This window comes from Bombina bombina, chromosome 6 (assembly GCF_027579735.1).
Source record: "Bombina bombina isolate aBomBom1 chromosome 6, aBomBom1.pri, whole genome shotgun sequence".
In the NCBI taxonomy this organism is placed as follows: Eukaryota; Metazoa; Chordata; class Amphibia; order Anura; family Bombinatoridae; genus Bombina; species Bombina bombina.
The window spans coordinates 958,702,991-958,723,756 of record NC_069504.1 but is presented as its reverse complement, the minus strand read 5'-3'; the positions used below and the strand labels follow the sequence as shown (position 1 = coordinate 958,723,756).

The 20,766-nt window shown below is 34.1% G+C and overlaps 1 protein-coding gene across 1 annotated transcript in view; it reads right to left on the bottom strand.

Moving 5' to 3' along the window:
• Positions 1 to 350: 350 nt before the first annotated feature.
• Positions 351 to 20,766, bottom strand: part of LOC128664817 (uncharacterized) — a 165,130-nt gene continuing 144,714 nt past the window's right edge. Inside the window, 5 exon segments of the mRNA XM_053719620.1 lie at positions 351 to 818; positions 4,946 to 7,284; positions 9,004 to 9,027; positions 13,938 to 14,083; positions 19,067 to 19,284. Coding sequence (XP_053575595.1) covers positions 351 to 818; positions 4,946 to 7,284; positions 9,004 to 9,027; positions 13,938 to 14,083; positions 19,067 to 19,284 — 3,195 coding nt within the window.

The following is a 20,766-nucleotide window of genomic DNA, read 5'->3' as shown; positions in this document are numbered from 1 at the left end:
CGCCGAACTCCAAATCTAGGCCTAAGTCTAATTGCCAATGGTTTCAGGACCAAATCAAAAAGTAGAGGAGACATGGGGCAACCTTGTCTTGTACCTCGGCCTAATGAGAAAGAGGAGGAGATGAAGCTGTTAACCAGTATTGTCGCATTTGCATCTGAATATACATTCTTAACTAAGTCTAAGAAGTTCCCCTTCATACTGAATTTCCTAAGAGTTTCGAACATGAATCCCCATTCCACTCTGTTGAAGGCCTTTTCTGCATCTAAGGATAGCAGGAAGGCCTCGGGCAGAGCAGCACAAGGTTCCCCCTGAGTTATTTCACTATAGTGACAAATCTAATGTAGAATCTTTCAGATGTTCAATTCTGAAGTTCTCCCCATCACAAAAACCACCTTATCTGGGTGGATAAGTTTTGGTAGAACTAATTTTAGCTGATCCGCAATGATTTTCATGAAGATCTTAAAGTCAAGATTCAAAAGTGAGATTGATCTATACAAGGCTACTTGAGTGGGATCTTTATCTTCTTTTGGTAACAATATTACATTTGCAGACTTAAATTGTGTTGTTATTATTTGGCTGTTGAGATAATAACATTCATAAAGATCTTTTATATCATGAATAATCGCGTCCTTCAGTAACCAGTAGAACTTAAGGGGTAGACTATCTGGTTCTGGGACTTTCCCTTTTGTCATATTCTTCATGGTTTTGATTATATCTTGTTCAAGTATTAGTGCATTTAGGACATCCATATCTACCTCTGAAATCACCGGTGTTTTTATATTCTCCAAAAAGCACTGAATTTCATATCCCTTAGGATTCTGCGAGTAAATATTTATAAAATAATTTTGGAATAGGGAAGATATCTCCTTTACTTTGTTAGTAGATGTTATTCCACCATTAATTATCACTATAGAATTTTTCTTTTTATTGAATACATTTGTAAGGTACTTCCCTGCCTTGTTTCAGAATCTCTCTTTTCTTTACATGACATTTCTGTAATGTTGCTGTAGAATAAAATATCAGCCAAGTCTAAACATTTTAAAAACAAATTAACATCCTTTTTACTGCAATTGTTTATTAATAGAAAAATTCCACCACCATTTGCTTTGGATGAGCCAAACTGGGCTTAATTCTGCAGACAGCAAGACTTCTTTTGTGCAAAATTATATCTCATTGCACCAACTGTGATTGCAGGAACATGGTTGGTACAGTGATACACAGTTTTGCATGAAAGAAGCAGCTCATTTGTTTCAATGATAGAAATGGTGCTATTTTACAAAATTTTACAGTGTGAGAAATGTTTAAAAATGCATATTGTGACCAGGAAAAGCTGCGGCCATTTTTTAATGCAAGATATCCCGTAATGTTAATTTTGTTTCTAAACCAAAACCATGCCAAAATAAAAATAAACATAAATCTTAGAAAAAATGTAAAATGCATGTAAATTACACATCATACACACATGTACTGTATACCCAAAATGCCCCAGCACAAAAGTATGACTAATTCATTTACAAGTTGTGCTATTCTTTTGGATATGAAAAGGTTAATTTCATACAGGTAAATTGCTATTGTTCTTTCACACCGTACAACGGTATCAATGTAAGCCCTTGTATTGTAAGTGATATTCATGCTTAATAACCATTGTATTAGGGATTTGCATTTGTATAAGTTGTAACTGGTAGGTTTATAGTAACTTCACAACCGGAAACATGGTTTACTTTAAGCTCTGGTTAGTATCACGTGAGAGGGAATACTTTACTTTTAACTTGTAAAATGAGCACACAGATGCTCACTGTATACTCAAAGAGCAGTTTCATTCAAGCGCAATTTATTATAGAAATGTCACACAAAACACCACTCCACTTTAACCTAGACCACTGGGGGCTCTCCTATAGGGTAGCAATTTATGTCCTAATCAGTATCCTTGATTTCTCTATCATGATTAATATAGCAAGTACAATTACTAAACAGTGTTCAATTTAACTTACATGATAGCAAACTGAGGTAGGCTCAGGAGCATGCAATTGTTTTGAGCACTGTATATAAAATAATGTTACAAATATAGCAGCAAATACTGCTGCCAAACAGAAAGACACATACAAACTCCTGACTGGACCATTTTTCAATTTTCTTACCCTTTATATTATATACTCATTTTTTTCTTTGCATAGATGTTTTGTAGATGATCTATTTATATAGTTTTGCTTATTTTTAAATAACATTGCTCTGATTTTCAGACTCCTAACCAAGCCCCAAAGCTTTAGGAGAATACCGACAGATACCTACTCCAGCTTGCTCCTGTTTGTGTAAAGGGTCTTTTCATATGCAAAAGAACGGGGAGGGGGGAGTGTCTTATTTCCCAGCTACCTTTTCAACAGAGCTAAACTGAGAGCTTCTAAGTAAGTTTTTAAACAGTTTTATACTGGATTTTTATATCAGTATTTGTGCATCTTATTCTTTATAGTAGTGTCTATTACATGTAGTTATATGAAAATTTGTGTATACTGTCCTTTTAAGGACCAGGGCTATTTTTAAACTTTTGCTGTGTTTGTGTTTAGCTGTAATTTTCCTCTTACTAATTTACTGTGCCCACACATATTATATACCGTTTTTATCGCCATTAAATATCATATAATTTACTATAAAAAAATTATAAAATATGATGAAAAAATGGAAAAAAAAACACTTTTTCTAACTTTGACCCCCAAAATCTGTTACACATCTACAACCACCACAAACATCCATGCTAAATAGTTTCTAAATTTTGTCCTGAGTTTAGAAATACCCAATATTTACATGTTCTTTGCTATTTTTGCAAGTTATAGGGCAGTAAGTACAAGTAGCACTTTGCTATTTCCAAACCATTTTCTTTTTCAAAATTAGCGATAGTTACATTGAAACACTGATATCTGTCAGGAATCCCTGAATAACCCTTCACACACACACACATATATATATATATATATATATATATATATATATATATATATATATATATGTATATATATATATATATATATATATATATATATATATATATTAGTAGATAACCCAAAGTATTGATCTAGGCACATTTTTGTATATTTCATGCCACCATTTCCCCGCCAAATGCAATCAAATAAAAAAAAATCGTTAACTTTTTTACTAACTTTTTCACAAAGTTTAGGTTTCTCACTGAAATTATTTATAAACAGCTTGTGCAATTATGGCACATATGGCTGTATATGCTTCTCTGGGATCCCCTTTGTTCATAAATAGCATAAATATATGGCTTTGGCATTGCTTTTTGGTAATTAGAAGGCCACTAAATGCCGCTGTGCATCACACTTGTATTATGCCCAGCAGTTAAGGTGTTAGGTAGGTAGCTTGTAGGGTTAATTTTAGCTTTAGTGTAGAGATCAGCCTCCCACCTGACACATCCCACACCTTGATCCCTTCCTGATCCCCTCAAACAGCTCTTTTCCCTCTCTCACCTCAAAATTGTCACCGACATCTTAAGTACTGGCAGAAAGTCTGTCAGTACTAAAATAAAAGGCATTTTTAATTTTAATATATATATATATATATATATATATATTGATTCTGCAGTGTTGGATCCTCATTTAGCCCCCAACCTCCATGATCCCCCATACAGCTCTCTAACCCTCCCCCCTCTACCTATTTGCCACCATCTTGGGTACTGGCAGCTGTCTGTCAGTACCCAGTTTGCCAAAAAAAGTGTTTTTTATTTTTTAAAATTGAATTAACAATTTTTCTGTAGTGTACCTGCCCCCTTCAATACCCTACCCCTCTCCCCCTCCCAGTTCCTTTGCCCAACATTTATTCCCCCTCTCTCTCCCTCCTTCACATACATTTTGCCAGGTATTATTGTGAATGTTGCGAGCCACCCCAGGCCCCCCCATGCACACCCGCCTCCTTGCGAGCACTTTACTTAGACAGGAACCGGATCTTACTCAACGATGGGCCGTCCACCCGCATCCATGCTATGGCTCCCACCCAACAACGATCGGCACCATCGATGGCCGATGCAGAGAGGGCCACAGAGGGTAAAAATATGGTATTGCAGGATGCCTCAATATCGAGGCATCACTGCAATACCATGAAAGTTTCCAGATTGATTCCACTGCTTAAAACCCCTGAGGACATACAGGGTACGTCCTTGGTCATTAAGTGAGAGTTTTTGTAGGACCTTGGTCGTTAAAGGGTTTAAAGGTCAAATATACTTAAAAAAATATAAATAATATAAATAAAATATAAATAAATCAAAACATGCAAAAGAAAATTATCCTACTACACAGCAACAGAAAGGTAGTTGATATATTAGTATTAATGACTAAGCAAATTCAACTGAAGAAATTATTTGGCTACACTTAATTCAGCAAAATTTATATAAAGCAAAATCTATATAAGAATGCTGATTAGGATATTTAGCACTAGCATATATTTGTTTGCTATTTTCAAAAATGTATTTGTTTTTTTATCCCTTTTACAAATATTTATTGTTTTTTTTTCTCAGCTTATATTCAATGCCTATACTACATTGAAAGAGAAAAAACAGCCATGGCAACGCTAACTGAAAATAGTTTGCTTCCTAAAAATTATTGCAAAAATATGGATAAGATTTCTCCCAAAACTGTGTCCAAAGTTTTACTGTCTAAGGTAATAATCTAAATTTTAAAGCAAAACAGCATTTAAAATTATAGTTATCATATTAAGAAACAAAAACTATAACATCTCCGAACCTTTTTGTCAATCAGTCTAGTCAGACAAGTACTGGGTGATTGCAAACCACCAGCTCAGAGCTGGTGTATAGGTTAGGAAGTAGCAATCTGGGGACCGCTGCTTCCTAACTATCGGCTACAGGCTCGCTCCAAAGTTGCATCCGCAATGAAACCCATAGTGTTAATTAATTTTATTGTATTAAAAAATTAAGAAATCTTACCTCTGAAGGCAAATTTTTGTTCAACAAATCATTTCCAGGGACAGGATCAACTGTGTCAATAAGATTGTCAGTTGGAACATTCTGGATTGGTTTGAGATGGGAAAAGTCATTTTGGCTTGAATCAAGTGCTACACAGACATCGTATGAGTATGGGAGCGGCAATGTTCCATCACCAAACTGAGAAGGACATCTGAGGGCAACTTGGGGGAACAAATCCCTAGTCAGAGTGCCAAAAGCTGTTTGAGTAGTAACTTTCCTGAATTTAGAAATAACTGCAGCTATTACTGTTAAAATGAATAAAATAGAAATCACAGCTATTGATATTACTAGAAAAAATGTTACATTTGACTGAGTCTCTAAATCATTGGGTTGGCTTCTTATCTCTGGAAGAATCTGTTGATATGTTTCTCCCATAACCAACTTTAGAGTAACTGTTGCAGAAAGAGGTGGTTCACCATTGTCTTTTACCAAAACCACAACCTTCTGCCTTAAAGAATCTGTATCCTGGAGGGAACGTGCCAACCTAATTTCCCCGGTGTGTTGCCCAATGGTAAATGATGCTGGTTCTGGTATTTGTAGAAACTGGTAAGACAGCCAAGCATTGTGTCCAGAGTCAGCATCCACTGCAATTACTTTGGTTATCAGATAACCTTTCTCAGAAGTGTGAGGAATAAACTCAACTAATGTTGTTTCATCTGCATCTGTTGACGGATAGAGAATCTTCGGAGTATTGTCATTCCTGTCTAAAATGCATATCCTGACTGTTGCATTGCTGCTTAGAGTAGGAGATCCACTGTCTTTAGCCATTAATTGAAATTTAATGTCTCTTAATTGTTCATAATCAAATGAGCGCTGTGCATAAACAACTCCAGTTGCTGAGTTTATGGAAACATATGAAGATATAGGAATGTTTTCAAGATTCATATCAAGAATGGAGAATATTATTCTAGCATTTTCATCAATATCAAGATCTGAAGCATGTACTTTGTGTATTGAAGTTCCAGCTAAGTTATTTTCCATAACATAGGCCACATAACTTGTTTTATCAAAAACTGGAGGATTGTCATTTATATCTGATATTTTTAAATGAATTGTTTTATTTGAAAACAGTGGGGGAGATCCTCCATCTTCAGCTTTTATTGTAATATTATAATCAGATTTCTTTTCTCTGTCCATAGTTTGTGACGTTACAAGTTTGTAATAATCTAAAGATGAAGTTATTAATTTAAATGGCAGTTCACCAACAACTTGACAAATTATCTCACCATTTTTTCCTGAGTCCAAATCATGAATATTAATTAGTGCTACAAGAGTGCCAGGTAAGCAGTCCTCTGGAATTGGTGTAGACAAAGATTTAATTATTATTTCAGGAGCGTTGTCATTAATATCAATAATACGAATTGAAATTGTACAGTGTCCCACCAAACCACCACCATCTTTAGCCTCCACTGTCATCTCATAACTTTTTGTAAGTTCAAAGTCTAGCTCTCCTTTTAATCTAATGTCACCATTTTGAGAATCCAAAATGAATGTTTCCATGGCATTTTTAGCAATGTGAATGAATGAATATGTTATTTCTGCATTTGAACCTTCATCTGCATCTGTAGCATTAAGATGAAGAATCAGAAAACCCTTTGGTACATTTTCATTTATACTTATTTGAAATTTGTCTTGGCTAAACACAGGAAAATGATCATTTACATCATTTACTGCTATCCTTATAAGAGCAGTTCCAGATTTTACAGGTTTACCTCCATCATAAGCAGTTAAAATCAGATTATAGATGCTTTGCTCCTCACGATCTAAGGGCTTTTCTAAAACAAGTTCAGGATATTTTATTCCATTGGTGCTTGTTTTTTCTCCTAGTGTGAAATGTATATTGGAGCTCAGTTCATAGCTTTGCACAGAATTAATACCTAGGTCAGGATCTTGTGCATTTCCTAAAACAACATGTGTTCCAGGAGAAGCAAATTCACCAATTTCTACATCAAATACATCTTTGGGAAAATGAGGTGGATTGTCATTTATATCCTGAATTTCTACTTTAATGTGGAAAACATTCACAGGATTTTCAACCAATATTTCAAAAGTCAAGAAGCAATTCTGCTCTATCCCACACATTGCTTCCCTGTCTATTCTGTCAATCACAAATAAGTTACCATTTTCTAAATTGATATTAAAATATTGTTTTTTGGTCCGAGATGCGATTTGCAAATTTCTTATTAGCATTTCTGTATTGTCCATACCCAAGTCCTTTGCAACATTCCCAATTATAGAACCTTTCTTCATTTCTTCATACATTGAGTATTGGAGATGATCAGATACAGCTTTACAAAGGAAGAAATAAAAGAAAAATATTACTTGCCATGCCATTGTCACCTGTGTAATGTAATGCTCAGTTTTCTTCATCACTTTCTGCAAACGATCCTTGTTTTATGGTTTCCTTTAAAATTCACAAAATACTGATAATCCAAATTGCAAAGAGAGTGAAAATGTTGCCCTGATTTCAGCAATGCCTAATAATTCTAAGCATCAGTAGCATGAGATATTCAGCAATATTTTCTTATTGGCCAACAGCGGCACACTGAGTCTAAACTGCGGAACTGCAGTAAGGTGGCTTTATTATTTTGAAAGACACAAATATGTCTTTATTTGTTTTTGAAATCAGATTGTAACAAGACATGTTTGGTAGGATATCTATGTAAATTTAATAATCTAATTATTATTATTACATTTTAAAAACAATGCATTCATTTTTTATGGTTACCAGAGGCAGTAGTAGAATGCTTGTGTGAAACATAAAATATATTTTATTGAAATGAATGTGAAGTCTGTTCCTTTTTCTCCTACTGTAGTTTTATTGTATTCCCATAATATACTATTATAGTATTTTTATCAAAGAATAAATTGACCAAAGAGTCCAAAAGAAAAGTCATTTTACCCAACAATGTGCCGGATTACAAGTGGCGCGGTATTAAACGCTTACGCTTGTGTGCAAACACAGCCAGAAGTAAACTTTTAACTTGCGTGGGTTAGCATGCGTAATACAAGTTGAAAGTAAAATGTTTGTGTGTGAGTGAAAGCTGGTGCGTACTTACATGAGGACTTCAGATATCATGACAGCGTTATCTTCTCCCCATAGACTTGAATGGCTTAAAAAACACATTAGACCAACTGACACTAACCCAAATGTAGTTATGAATATTTGACATTCCAATGCTCTTCACATAGAAGAAAATGTTTGTTTTATTTTAATATATATATATATATATATATATATATATATATAAACACAGGTATACAATTATATATATATTTATTTATTCTTCCCCTATGTGAAGAACATTGAAATGTAAAATATATACAGTACATGCACACTAAAATACATTATTAATATTGATTACAAATGATTTTTACTGTTTTCAGGTATTTGATTGTGTGTGTGTGTGTGTGTGTGTATGTTTGTATGTATGTATGTATGTATGTATGTATGTATATATATATATATATATATATATATATATATATATATATATATATATATTTATTTTTTTATTTTATTTTTTTTTTTTTCAAAAAATGTGTGAGAGAAAAAGAACATAGAGTTCCCTAGCCAGCATCACTTCAACCTGCACAGTAATAAGATTCAGGGAAGAAGCAACCACACAACCCACTTAGAGCATATATTAAGCAATTAACTAATTTATTGCATAGAAAGTACAAAACTTTATTATACCACCTAAAAGAAACAAAAAAATACTAGTGACCACTAGGAAAAAGCATCATGGATAGATCTCACTATGATCAAGTTATATTCACATCAAAAGAACAAGTTGTGCTGATAAAATGCAGTTCATATAAACCATCTCATTAATCCAATATAGCCAATGTATGTATAGGCAGTCAATTATATACGGAAAGCAGTGTGTCAGCAAATGACAAAAGTTGCAGCATTCAGGTGGAACATATGCAATTACTCATATCATCTTCACAAGTATTGCAACAAGCCTCGCCTAGAGGTACTTCAAAAAAGGGAACCGGGCCCCTAAATCCAGAAACCTCCAGAGGCAAACATAAAAGATCTCACCCACTGCGCTTGAATAGTCGCTATCGCATGCAATTGTTGATGTCGTCTCACCCTGTACTTTGCTTCTTTCTTATAGCTGTAACTGCTCATTCACTCCAAATTAGTAAGGGATGCTATTCAGGTATATATATAACCATCCTATTTCCATGCACTCACTCCCTAAGCCTTAGCTCATCTGTTGCCTGGGTGACTCCTCAACTAATATGCAAAAGTAACTCCAACAAAAAGGGCACTCACAGGTCTTGACAGTAGTAGAAACAATATTTATTTCATATAATTCATCATAAAAGTGTTAGTCAACGTTTCGACTATAAATCTAGCCTTTTTTCAAGATAATCTAAAAACATAATATGCATACAACAATGAATACATGATCATTTAAAAACAAACAAAAGAAAAAGTAAACCACCTTAAATAAACATTGTGACCAATAATCCTATATACAACAGCACCTTGGGATAATCCCTTGTGATAAAAATTGAGAAATTGAACCATACAACCATTATATACAAAGTTTTTAACCTAAATCTATTAGGGCAATTTTCTGTATTTCAATACAATATCGTATCCAATATATGTATCAATCATGACAATAAGTAATTTAATGTTATGAACAGACAGAGAGAGAGCGCCCTAGACACTAGAAAACCCAGCTGACACTAAATATCCCCTCCAGGATAAATGAATAGGTAAACAAGATACAAGTATAAGAGAAGTGTCAGCGCTAATAAGCTAGGGTGAAGCAGGGACGGACTGAGACCATTCAGGGCCCTGGGCAAAAATCAGGGAAGGGCTCCCACTGACCAAAATTTATGTAAATAAATATGGTAGCATCCCTGCCCTCACCAGACTCCCCAACCTCCAGGGCCAGGGACCCCAAAGTCAAGGGCCATAGACAGGACCCCAAACCTCCAAGGCCAGACCCCACACTCCATAGCCCTCACAGCGACAGACCCCTGTCAGGACCCCCAACACTCTAGTGTCCCCCAAGCAACAAATCTTACATCCAGGCCCCTCACTAAACCCACACTTAACTGCTTAGTTACTAACAGCACAGCTGTCAACTCCATCTTAAGCAGCACAACAGGAGCCATGGAGATGCCATTTGTGGGCCCCCCTACTTGCTGGGCCCTCAGTCCAGGTCCTATTTGCCCGGCTGATCAGTCCACCCCTGGGGTAAAGTGAGAAATATTGACTAGTAATAATATGCCATGAATAACAACTAAATATTGTGTGTATAATATCGAGTCCTAACAAAAAATATTAAATTAAAGGATGAATATATAGAAAACGTGCATAAACAACTTAGTGGTTTTTGTTTGTTTGTTTTTTTAAAGAATCTGTTTTATGCTAATAACACAAAGATAAATATCAGTTGGGCTTGGTTATAAACTAATAAATACAAATGTATACACATTTGAAACCAAATAATGTACAATTTAAAACAGTTTGGGACAATTTATTAAAACACATATAAAAGTGGGGACGTCTCCCCAGATTACCGTGAATGTAATGGCCAATGAGCTAACTTTGATATATAGAAATAGAAATACTAATAGTATCCAAAAAATAAATAAAGTTTACCTCATTGGAAAAAATATGTAAAAGTACCTTATGAGGATAAAATAGTACTGGCAATAACACTCTTAGAAATTCCTCTGTATAACCGGAAAAAACCTGCTATGCAGATTAGAGATGCTGTCCCTTTTGTAGAAATAGCGGTCTGTGAACTTGACTGTATATACAATGGAATTGGAGGCGTAGAAATTCTTGAGCAATATCACTTGTTTTCGTAGTGTGGTTCTGAACAGCCGTTCTGAGTAAATTCAATACTTCTTAGACAGAGAACAATTAGTGTGTGTTCCTCTCAAGTGCAGCTGACAGCTGTGTATCTCAGCTGAGTAAGATTAGCGTCTCTGTAGATCTGCCGTTGAATGTTGGGGTCAAAGGGCACCCAATGGAAAGTGCAACGTTTGACAAATACTATTATGTATTTTGGAGATTAAAGTGATTGCCACTAGTAGTGGCGAAGGGTGGCTGTGAACAAGCCAAATGTCCAGAAAACCGGATTCAAAGTAGAGTTGAAAGTGTAAAATATCAGTTTCTGTCCGTATACACCTCCCTTTGTTCAAATTCAGATTTTCTTGGGCTAGGTGTATTTGTGCACAGGATAACAAAGCAGCAAAACAGGTAGTGGTCCTGGTCAACGTGTTTCGCCCACGTTAGGGGCTTTATAAAGACTTTTAGTTTGAGACTCTTGCTTTGCTCTTTAAAAAGACCTCCTTAGTATTCCATTGGTTGAGGTTTTCAGCAATTTGTTGCCAATTGACTAAAGGTGGAATTTCTTGATCCTTAGTTTATATAGTTAAAGTGGTTTTACATATTAGAAGACTAAAAACATTGGTTTATACAACACATAACAAATAGCTTGCTGTGTCTTATTACATGTTTAATATTTAGTACTATGATTATATATTTAAAATACAGAACATAACATATATGTAAATGTGATAAGAAAATGAGAAATATATAATATAAAAAAAAAATGAAAATAAAAAATGAAAATAGAAATAAATGAATAATGAGATAATCTATCTCATATTAATTGTATTATATAAATATAATTATAAAAAAGGGGCTATGTCAATTTCTGAATTTAATCCTAAGGGATTTAGAGTATCCATTTTATAGATCAATTCTGCTTCTAGTTTGAGCAATTTGCGCTCTAGGTTGCCTCCTCTCCAATCTGGCTTAACCTTCATAATTCCCCAATATTGGAAGTCTTGAAGGTTATTATTGTGAACCTCCCTAAAGTGGCTATATAAATGAGTGTCAAAGTTCCTTCTATCTATGCAGGAAATGGGTTCCCTTATACGTTCCCTAAGTGTTCTTGTGGTTTCACCTAAATAGATTTTATTACATGAACATTTTATAGCCAAGATGACCCCTTTATCCTGGCATCTGATAATGTCTTTGATGACAAGTTTATAATTCGTAGATGGGGAAATTAGGACTTTTTATTTTACTTGAGAATTCACATGATCTACAACCGAAACAGGGAAAAAATCCTTGTAGGGGAGCTCCACTTAAATTTTGTTGATTTGCCTTTATGTTTATTTTGTTTAAGGTCACTGGGAGCTAGCAGACTTTTAAAGTTTTGGGCTTTTTTATATATTAGTCTAGGTCGTTCATTTACTTTGTCGCCGATCAGTGGATCAGTACAAACAAGGTGCCAGTGTTTGTTTAAAAATGTTTTGATTATTTTATTGTCACAATTATAATCTGTAATAAAAGGAATGTTAATCTGTGTATGCTCTATTAGAAGGTTGTTGGCAGCATCTTGATTTTCATTTTTCTTTAGTCTGTCTCTCTTAGTAACTTCCATCTTTGTTGCGAATCTACACACGCCATTATTAGTGTATCAAAGCTTAGTAAGAATTTTAAATAAAATATGTCTGTCATTGGGCTGACATGCATTATTGCTTTGTGCTTGAAGTTATAGGATTTATTTATATATGCAAAGGCCTAATGAAACCATGTGTTTCCACTACTATTTTAACTAGCAGCATTTACAGAGCAATTCAACCAAATAAGTATTCACAAACATCTTAAATTAACTGCAAAAAACATTCAAATAGCGGCAGCAAAACATTATCGGTTTAAAGTATAGTAAACATACCTGAATCAGTGTAACAACAACTCAGTGTTTCAAAGCGCCAATCCGTGACAATATGGGAACATGTACCTGACAACACCTTTTTAAACCCACCAGCTGCTGTGTGATTGGGCCAAACGTCATGAGTGTGGGGCATAACTAGATTCACAGCAATCTGACAGCGGCTTAAAACAAGGAAGCATTTATCTCTGTCAGTAATCTGAAAATGATCGGCTTTAATCAGTGTCCTAGGGTAACATAGCGGATGTCATCCAACAGTATATGTGTCAGCTACATAAATGCCTCATATTAAATCTTACGGAATATGTGAAAAATGTGGTAACTCCACATCGTTACAAGTTTCCAACATGCCAATAGAGAACCTAGCGAGCATACAACACGTTGTATTAAAGGGCCAGTAATTTCAATGCAATACTATCCCCAAACTACAGCCAATTTGATACTAGAGAAGGGCTTAAAATGCTGTATAAACATATGTACCAAACAAGATATGTAAAATGCACCCAACCATATGATGTAGAGCATGATTAGATGGAAGCCAGAAATCTAGATGGACATGAAAAAAATAAAAAAGTAAAAAAAGCAGTCATACATATATTCAATCAATACCGAAAAAAAATAAACTAACTACATAAACCCAGTGATTAAGGGTATACTTTAGGGATGACATATAAGGCTCAATGAAACAGGGCATAATCTAAATGTGTATTGAGACCTCTAGGGGTCATAGTACCCAATCGATTAATCCACTGTGCTTCCCTGTTTAGGTGCTCCTCATCTCTATCCCCCCCCCCCCACACCTGAAGAGGAGGAATTCTGTCTATGAGCATGGTTTTCAACATTGCGACAGTGTGACCATGTTCCAAAAAATGCCTGGCTACAGGCTGTTCACTATGACCCTCAGTTATTGCTTTAAGTATAGCACTTTTATGATTGGTCAACCTCTCACGGAAAGAAGAACACATCTTATAATATGACATTTGTCTTGGCTGAATGCAGGAACATAATCATTTACATCATGAACTATCACCCGTATTTTAGCACTTCCAGATTTCACAGGTGTGCCTCTATCATAAGCAGTAAGTTATAGTTATAGATACTTTGCTTCTCGCGATTTAAGGGTTTTTCTAACACCATTTCAGGATAGTTAGTACCATGGGTGCTAGTTTTTTCTCCCAATGTGAAATGTAAATTGGAGCTGAGCTCATAGCGTTGTAAAGAATTATTACCTAGATCTGGATCCTGTGCATTTCCTAAAACAAAACGTGTTCCAGGAGAAGCAAATTCACTCATTTCTATTTCAAATAAATCCTTAGGAAAATGAGGTGCATTGTCATTTATATCCTGAATTTCTACTTTTACATAAAAACATTTACTGGATTTTCAACCAATATTTCAAGATTTAAAAAGCAATTCTGCTTTATCCTGCAAATCGCCTCCATGTCTATTCTATCATTCACAAATAAGCTACCATTTTCTAAATTGATATTACAATATTGTTTTTTGTCCAAGAAGAAATTTGCAAATTTCTAATTAACAATTCTGTATTGTCCATACCCAAATCCTTTGCAACATTCCCAATTATAGAACCTTTCTTCATTTCTTCATACATTGAGTATTGGAGCAGATCAGATTCAGCTTTACAAATGAAGGAATAAAAGAAAAATATTACTTGTTATGCCATTGGCACCTGTGTAATGTGATGCTCAGTTTTCTTCATTGCTTCCTGCAAAAGATCCCTGTTTTTTTGGTTTCCTTGAAAATGTAAACAATTCTAATAATCCAGATTGCAAAGACAGTGGAAACGTTGCCCTGATTTAAGCACTGACTAATAATTCTAAACATCATTAGCATGAGCTAGTCAGCAACATTTTCTTATTGTTCAACAGCGACACACTGAGTCTAAACTGCGGAACTGCAGCAAGTCTTTATTATTTTACAAAATACAAAAATATATTGCATAAAATGTATATTGAATAGAGAGTTAAAGTGATTTTATAGTCTAATGATTTTATTAATATTAAGACAAGCAAACATTGTAATTACTGTATACTTAGGATTCCAGGTGCAGATTTTATGTTATTATGGAAAAATCTAGATGATTAAAAAATATATATATATATTTTTTTACATCATTTAAACAAATCATTGGTGGTGACAACTTACAACATACTTAACTGAATTTAAAGTACAGCCTACTTTAAAATTAGGTGTTTATGATTCAATTATAGTATACAATTTTAGAAAACCAAGCCTTCTATGAGATCATATCTACACATGCTCATGGTCATGCAAATGTCTTAAAGGGACACTGAACCCAATTTTTTTCTTTTGTGATTCAGATAGAGCATGCATTTTTAAGCAACTTTCTAATTTTCTCCTATTATCAATTTTTCTTCGTTTTCTGGCTATCTTTATTTGAAAAAGAAGGCATCTAAGCTTTTTTTGGGGTTCAGACTCTGGACAGAACTTTTTTTATTGGTGGATGAATTTATCCACCAATCAGCAAGGACAACCCAGGTTGTTCACCAAAAATGGGCCGGCATCTAAACTTACATTCTTGCATTTAAAATAAAGATACCAAAAGAATGAAGAAAATTTGATAATAGGAGTAAATTAGAAAGTTGCTTAAAATGTCATGCTCTATCTGAAGCATCTAAATATGCTCCTATTTTTATGTTTAAATGTAATTGACTAGAAAGGGCTCCAAAGTATATATATATATATATATATGTGTATATATGTATATATATATGTGTATATGTGTCTGAGGAAGGGGATACGGTCCCTGAAACGTTACATTAAATGCACGTTTTTTATAAGACCAGTGAGTGCAAGCCATTGTTTTTTGTTATTTGCCTCCTGTTTGCACCCTGGCAAGTTGGTTTTGAAGGGAGAGTGCTCTCCATTTGCTAAACTAGACAAATATATATATATATATATATATATATATATATCCATATATATATATATACATTATAGCCCTTTCCAGTCAAATACCTTGTCATATACCATATATCTTTTAACCCTTATAAAAAAATTATTAATATTTATATGAAGTATTTTATCAGAAAGAGTATATATGAGCGTAATACTTTATTTTAATGTAGTTATGTTGTGCTTACACTTTACGCTAGGTCTTAAGGAACGCTTATCCATTGAGCGCAAATTTTGTTTTTGGTCACGCGTACCCATTTACTTTCAACTTGCATGTAAGTTAGCGTGCCACTTGTAATGTAGCCCAATATATATATATATATATATATATATATATATATATATATATATACTTATATATATATATATTTTGTATATATATATATGCAACACCATGTGCGCTGTATGTGTGAAATTATGTGTTGTTTATGAAAAACATCACTAATTATTTTTTTATTTGTATAGCCAACATCTCTTTAAAAAAAAAAAATTTAAATGGGAATTTTATATTGTAAATGATTTGTATTTTTTGATGGTGAAGTCACCCTGTTCTACTGTGTGTTTAACCACCACAAAGAGTGTAAACACACAGTAGAAGTATGGTTTAGGAACCCGGTGCAGTGCTGTTCTGATCAGAACCCGCCACTGATCCAATCAGCATACAAAAACAAATACAGCCACACCACTGATCTTCAATAAGGTTTTTATTCCATATAATGTACAGAAATGGACTACGTTTCTAACCTTACACCCTTAATCATGTCATATACATTTTGCATTAACATACTATCTTTAAATACCTACACCTAAATGTATAACTCCTCCTTTAGCCAAACCTGAGTGTTCACAAATTATACAATAGTGCCACCTAGTGGCCAAATCAATAATGACATATTAATAATAACATTAATTACAATGGGCAAGATTACAAGTCGCAGCAAACCTGTTTGACCCAGTTTGCATGTTTTCCCCTATAGAAATCAATGGAGAAAAAAAGTGGGGGGAAAAACACCCGAGATTGCGCAATCTCTATAGCAATTTGAATTCTCTATAGAAATCAAAAGAGAAAAAAAATATTTTTAAAAAACCTAACACCCGTTGCGCATACAACATAACATATTCGCATTAGCAAATGTGAAATATTTACAGTAAATGCATAGTTAAAATATGTATTAAATATGAATATTGCATATATATGTTTTATCATGTTTTCATCTACTTAATGGCAATGGGCTTTAATGCACTTTTATATATCTATATATGTCTACATATATATTTATGTTTTTATATGTGTATATATGTCTGTCAATACATATATAAACATATAAATACATTGATATATATGTACACTTATATATATATATATATATATATATATATATTTATATATAAATAAATATATATATATATATATATAAACATACAAATATAACTTTAGCAATGTATCTGTATGTATCTCTATGTAAAATCCCTTTTTCTTTTGTTGCAGAAAATCTTTAAATACATGTGGAGAGGATTGTTGCAATTCTTCAAGACTTGTAATATCAGGACAATGGAAATTGCTTGCAAAAAGACCATATCGTCCGCATAAAAGACATACCGCGCGACTTGTAATCTTGCCCAAAGTATCTTAAACTGATAATTATAAAACAACAAACCTAAATCGGAAATATTTTACCACAAATTCTAAACTTGATTTTAATTTTAATTATCATCTTTGTTCTTATTATTTGGTAACCAATACCTACTACCAAAGTCTATAGATTATTTTGGATCTAAAAATTACAATTAAATAGGTTCCAGTAAAGTTCTCTGTTTATACACCTTGGTTTCAAGGTATCCAATTTATAGATAAAAAAAAAAGTTTTTTCTTCTATGGATGAGGTGCCACAGAGGCATTAAAATCCTTCTGTTGCATAATTCTATCATGTACCCTCTGTGTCGTCTCCCCTATATAAATTATGCCCCATGGGCATTTGATAAGATAAATTACAAATGAGGCATTACAATTATAATACCCCTGTATTTTAAATGTTTGACCTGTATTAAGATATGTACAAAAGTGTCTCCTTTAATAAGGCTATTGCAGTTAGAGCAGTTTAAACACGGAAAGCATCCAATATTTTTAGAATAAATATAGTCTTGTTTTAATTCTCTAAGGCCACCTATGTCTGCTCTGACCAGTTGGTCTCTTAAATTAGGGGTAAAGTATAGGCTGGCATTGGAAAATTATCATATGCTTTCAGTCCAGGATTACTTTCTCTCAAAATATAACAATGTCTTTTTATAAAGCTCTGTATTTTTTGACTGAAAGCATTTTATTCAGATACAAAAACCATCCAATCTGAATATTTCTTCTTGTTCGATTTACCAACCTCATCTCTAGAAGTAGACTGAATACTCTTGATCCCTTGCTCTATCATCTCAGGAGGATAACCTCTACCAATAAATATATCACCCATTTCCTTAAATCTCCCAGTAGCCAGATTATCATAACTCACGATCCTTTTTACCCTCAATAATTGGCTGTGCTGTAATGACTTCAATAGTGATGGGGGATGAGCACTTGAGTAATGAAGCAAACAGTTCCTATCTGTATTCTTCCAATATAAATCAGTTTTCAAGGTTGTACCACTATTAAACACTCTAGCGTACAAAAAATTAACACTATCCTCACTTCAGGACAATGTTAATTTTATATGTTGAGAGACAGTATTTAAGTCTCCAACAAACTACTCCAGGGACCCATTGTTACCCCACCAAACGCCAAAAATATCATCTGTACTGTATAGTGCCACCAGATGGTGTTATATAGTAAAAATAAATGATTTTCATATACAAACTTATCTCCAAAGAGATTCATAAACATATTGGTATAAGTGGGGGCGACATTGGAGCCCATCGCTGTTCCTTGTTTCAGTATGTAGAAGGGGTAGCCTGCTTACAAATTGTATCTTTATTATTTTTTAATGCCCTCACCACTAAAGATTCTTGTTTTGTCATATTATAATTTTTTAAAAAAATGTATTTCTTGTATTCTGTCCTGATTCTGCATTTAATTTCAATATATCTTTCTTTACTAGGCTCAACAAAAGTATCAATACTTGAATCATAGGTTGCAGGTAAAAAAAAAGTGCTTTTATTTTTTAACCCCAACTTTCTGATAGAAAGATCATCTTTAATCATTTCCTTTGTACTATTTTGTATCTTATTACTCATTGCTGAATTAGACAACGTCTGTTCCCTCCCTGGGTCCTCCGTTATTGTTGAGGTACTTGTTGGCTGTTCATATTTAGTGAAGCGGTGTTTACACCCACCTTACCTGTGCCGGCATCTGATTCCCCCGACAAAGATTCTGTTGTCATGTTGAAGCCACTAGTATCTCTACGGTAATGGCAATGCTGGAAACTGAAAGTGTTACCTCTCTGACTTTTGGTTTAGTAATGTTTCCATTTGCAAAAGGACCCCATGAGATGATCTTGTTAAATGCAATGAAATTTGTTCTGCTTCTGTACCTTCCTCTCTTCTAAGTTTGCTGATTTTAGTATTAATATCTTTTATCACCTTATCGATATCCACACTTGTTGCTGACTGATTAAGTGTTTCCTCGATTTCTTTTATTTCGATTTTCTGGGCTTTCTGTAAATATTCCACAGTAGACATGTGCATAGCGAAAAAATTTGGTTCGGTTCGGTTCGGATCGATTCAGAATTTTTCGAAGTTCGGTTCGGATCGATTCGAATTCGGAAAATTTTGAATCGATTCGTTTCGGATTTGTTTTGGATTCATTCAGATTCGAAGAAATTTGGCTGGATTCGGTTCGATTCGGTTCGATCCGGTTCGATCCGGTTCGATTCGGTTCGGAAATTCGGCAATTCGGTAAGTGTTAGGTGGGATTAGACTAGTATTATACTGTATATTAGGTGTTAACCTAACATACTGTATAATACTAGTGTAATCCCAATGGTCATCCAAATTTACGAATTGATTCGATTCGGTTCGATTCGAAAAATTCGGCAACATTTTAATTCAGAAATTCGGTTCGATCCGAATCGCCGAATTTTCAGAATTTTCCGAATTTCCGAAACGAACCGAACCGAATCGCACATGTCTATTCCACAGTGAGTGCAATCAAATCCAACAAACACTTGTTTAATATGTATGCAAACTTTGTAAAATACTCTTTGTTGTTAGCCAACAGTGCCAGTCTTGTATTTATTCTTAAGCCTCTGGGAATACATTTAACCTGTGATATTCTGCTAGGGTAGCCATATGTAATTCATATGCATAGTCCTCTTTGAGAGTCTCTCATAGTTTTTCATGTTAATCTCTGACTGAGGAGTCCTTAGAAAGTCCTATGACCCCTTCACCAAAGTTGTAATTTGAGCTGCTTCCATATCAGCATAAGCAAATACCTTTGATCCTTATTCCTCCTGTGTCTCTTCCATAAAGGAATAGGTACACGGATAGTCACAGTGAAAACTGAAGCAAATAACAGTGTTAATCTAGCACTCTGAATATCCAAATGGTGTGCGAGCTGAGTGAGTCACTGTGTAAACCCACAAACAGTATACAAAACCAAATACAACCGCACCACTGATCTTTAGCAAGGTTTTTATTACATATAAAGGAGCATGTACAGAAATGGACTATGTTTTGACCTTACACCCTTAATCCTATACATTGTGCATTAACATACCATCTTTATATACCTACACCTAAATGTATAACTCCTCCTTTGTCCACACCAGAGTGTTAACAAATTTTACAATAGTGCCAAATCAATAATTACATATTAATAATTACATATTAATTACAATGTAGCTTAAACTGATATTTACAAAACTGAAAACCTAAATCTGCTATATATTACCACAAATTCTAAACTTAATTTTAATTTTAAATATCATCTTTGTTCTTATTTAATTGTTAACCAATATCTATTACCAAAGTCTACAGACCATTTTGGATCCAAAAATTGCAATTAAATAAAGAAGTTCCAGTCTAGTTCTCTGGCCATACCCCTTGGTATCAAGGCATCCAATTTATAGATCCAAAAAGCATCTCTTTTCTTGAGAAGCAAGCTTCTATTACCTCCTCTTCTAGGGATTGGAATAGAGT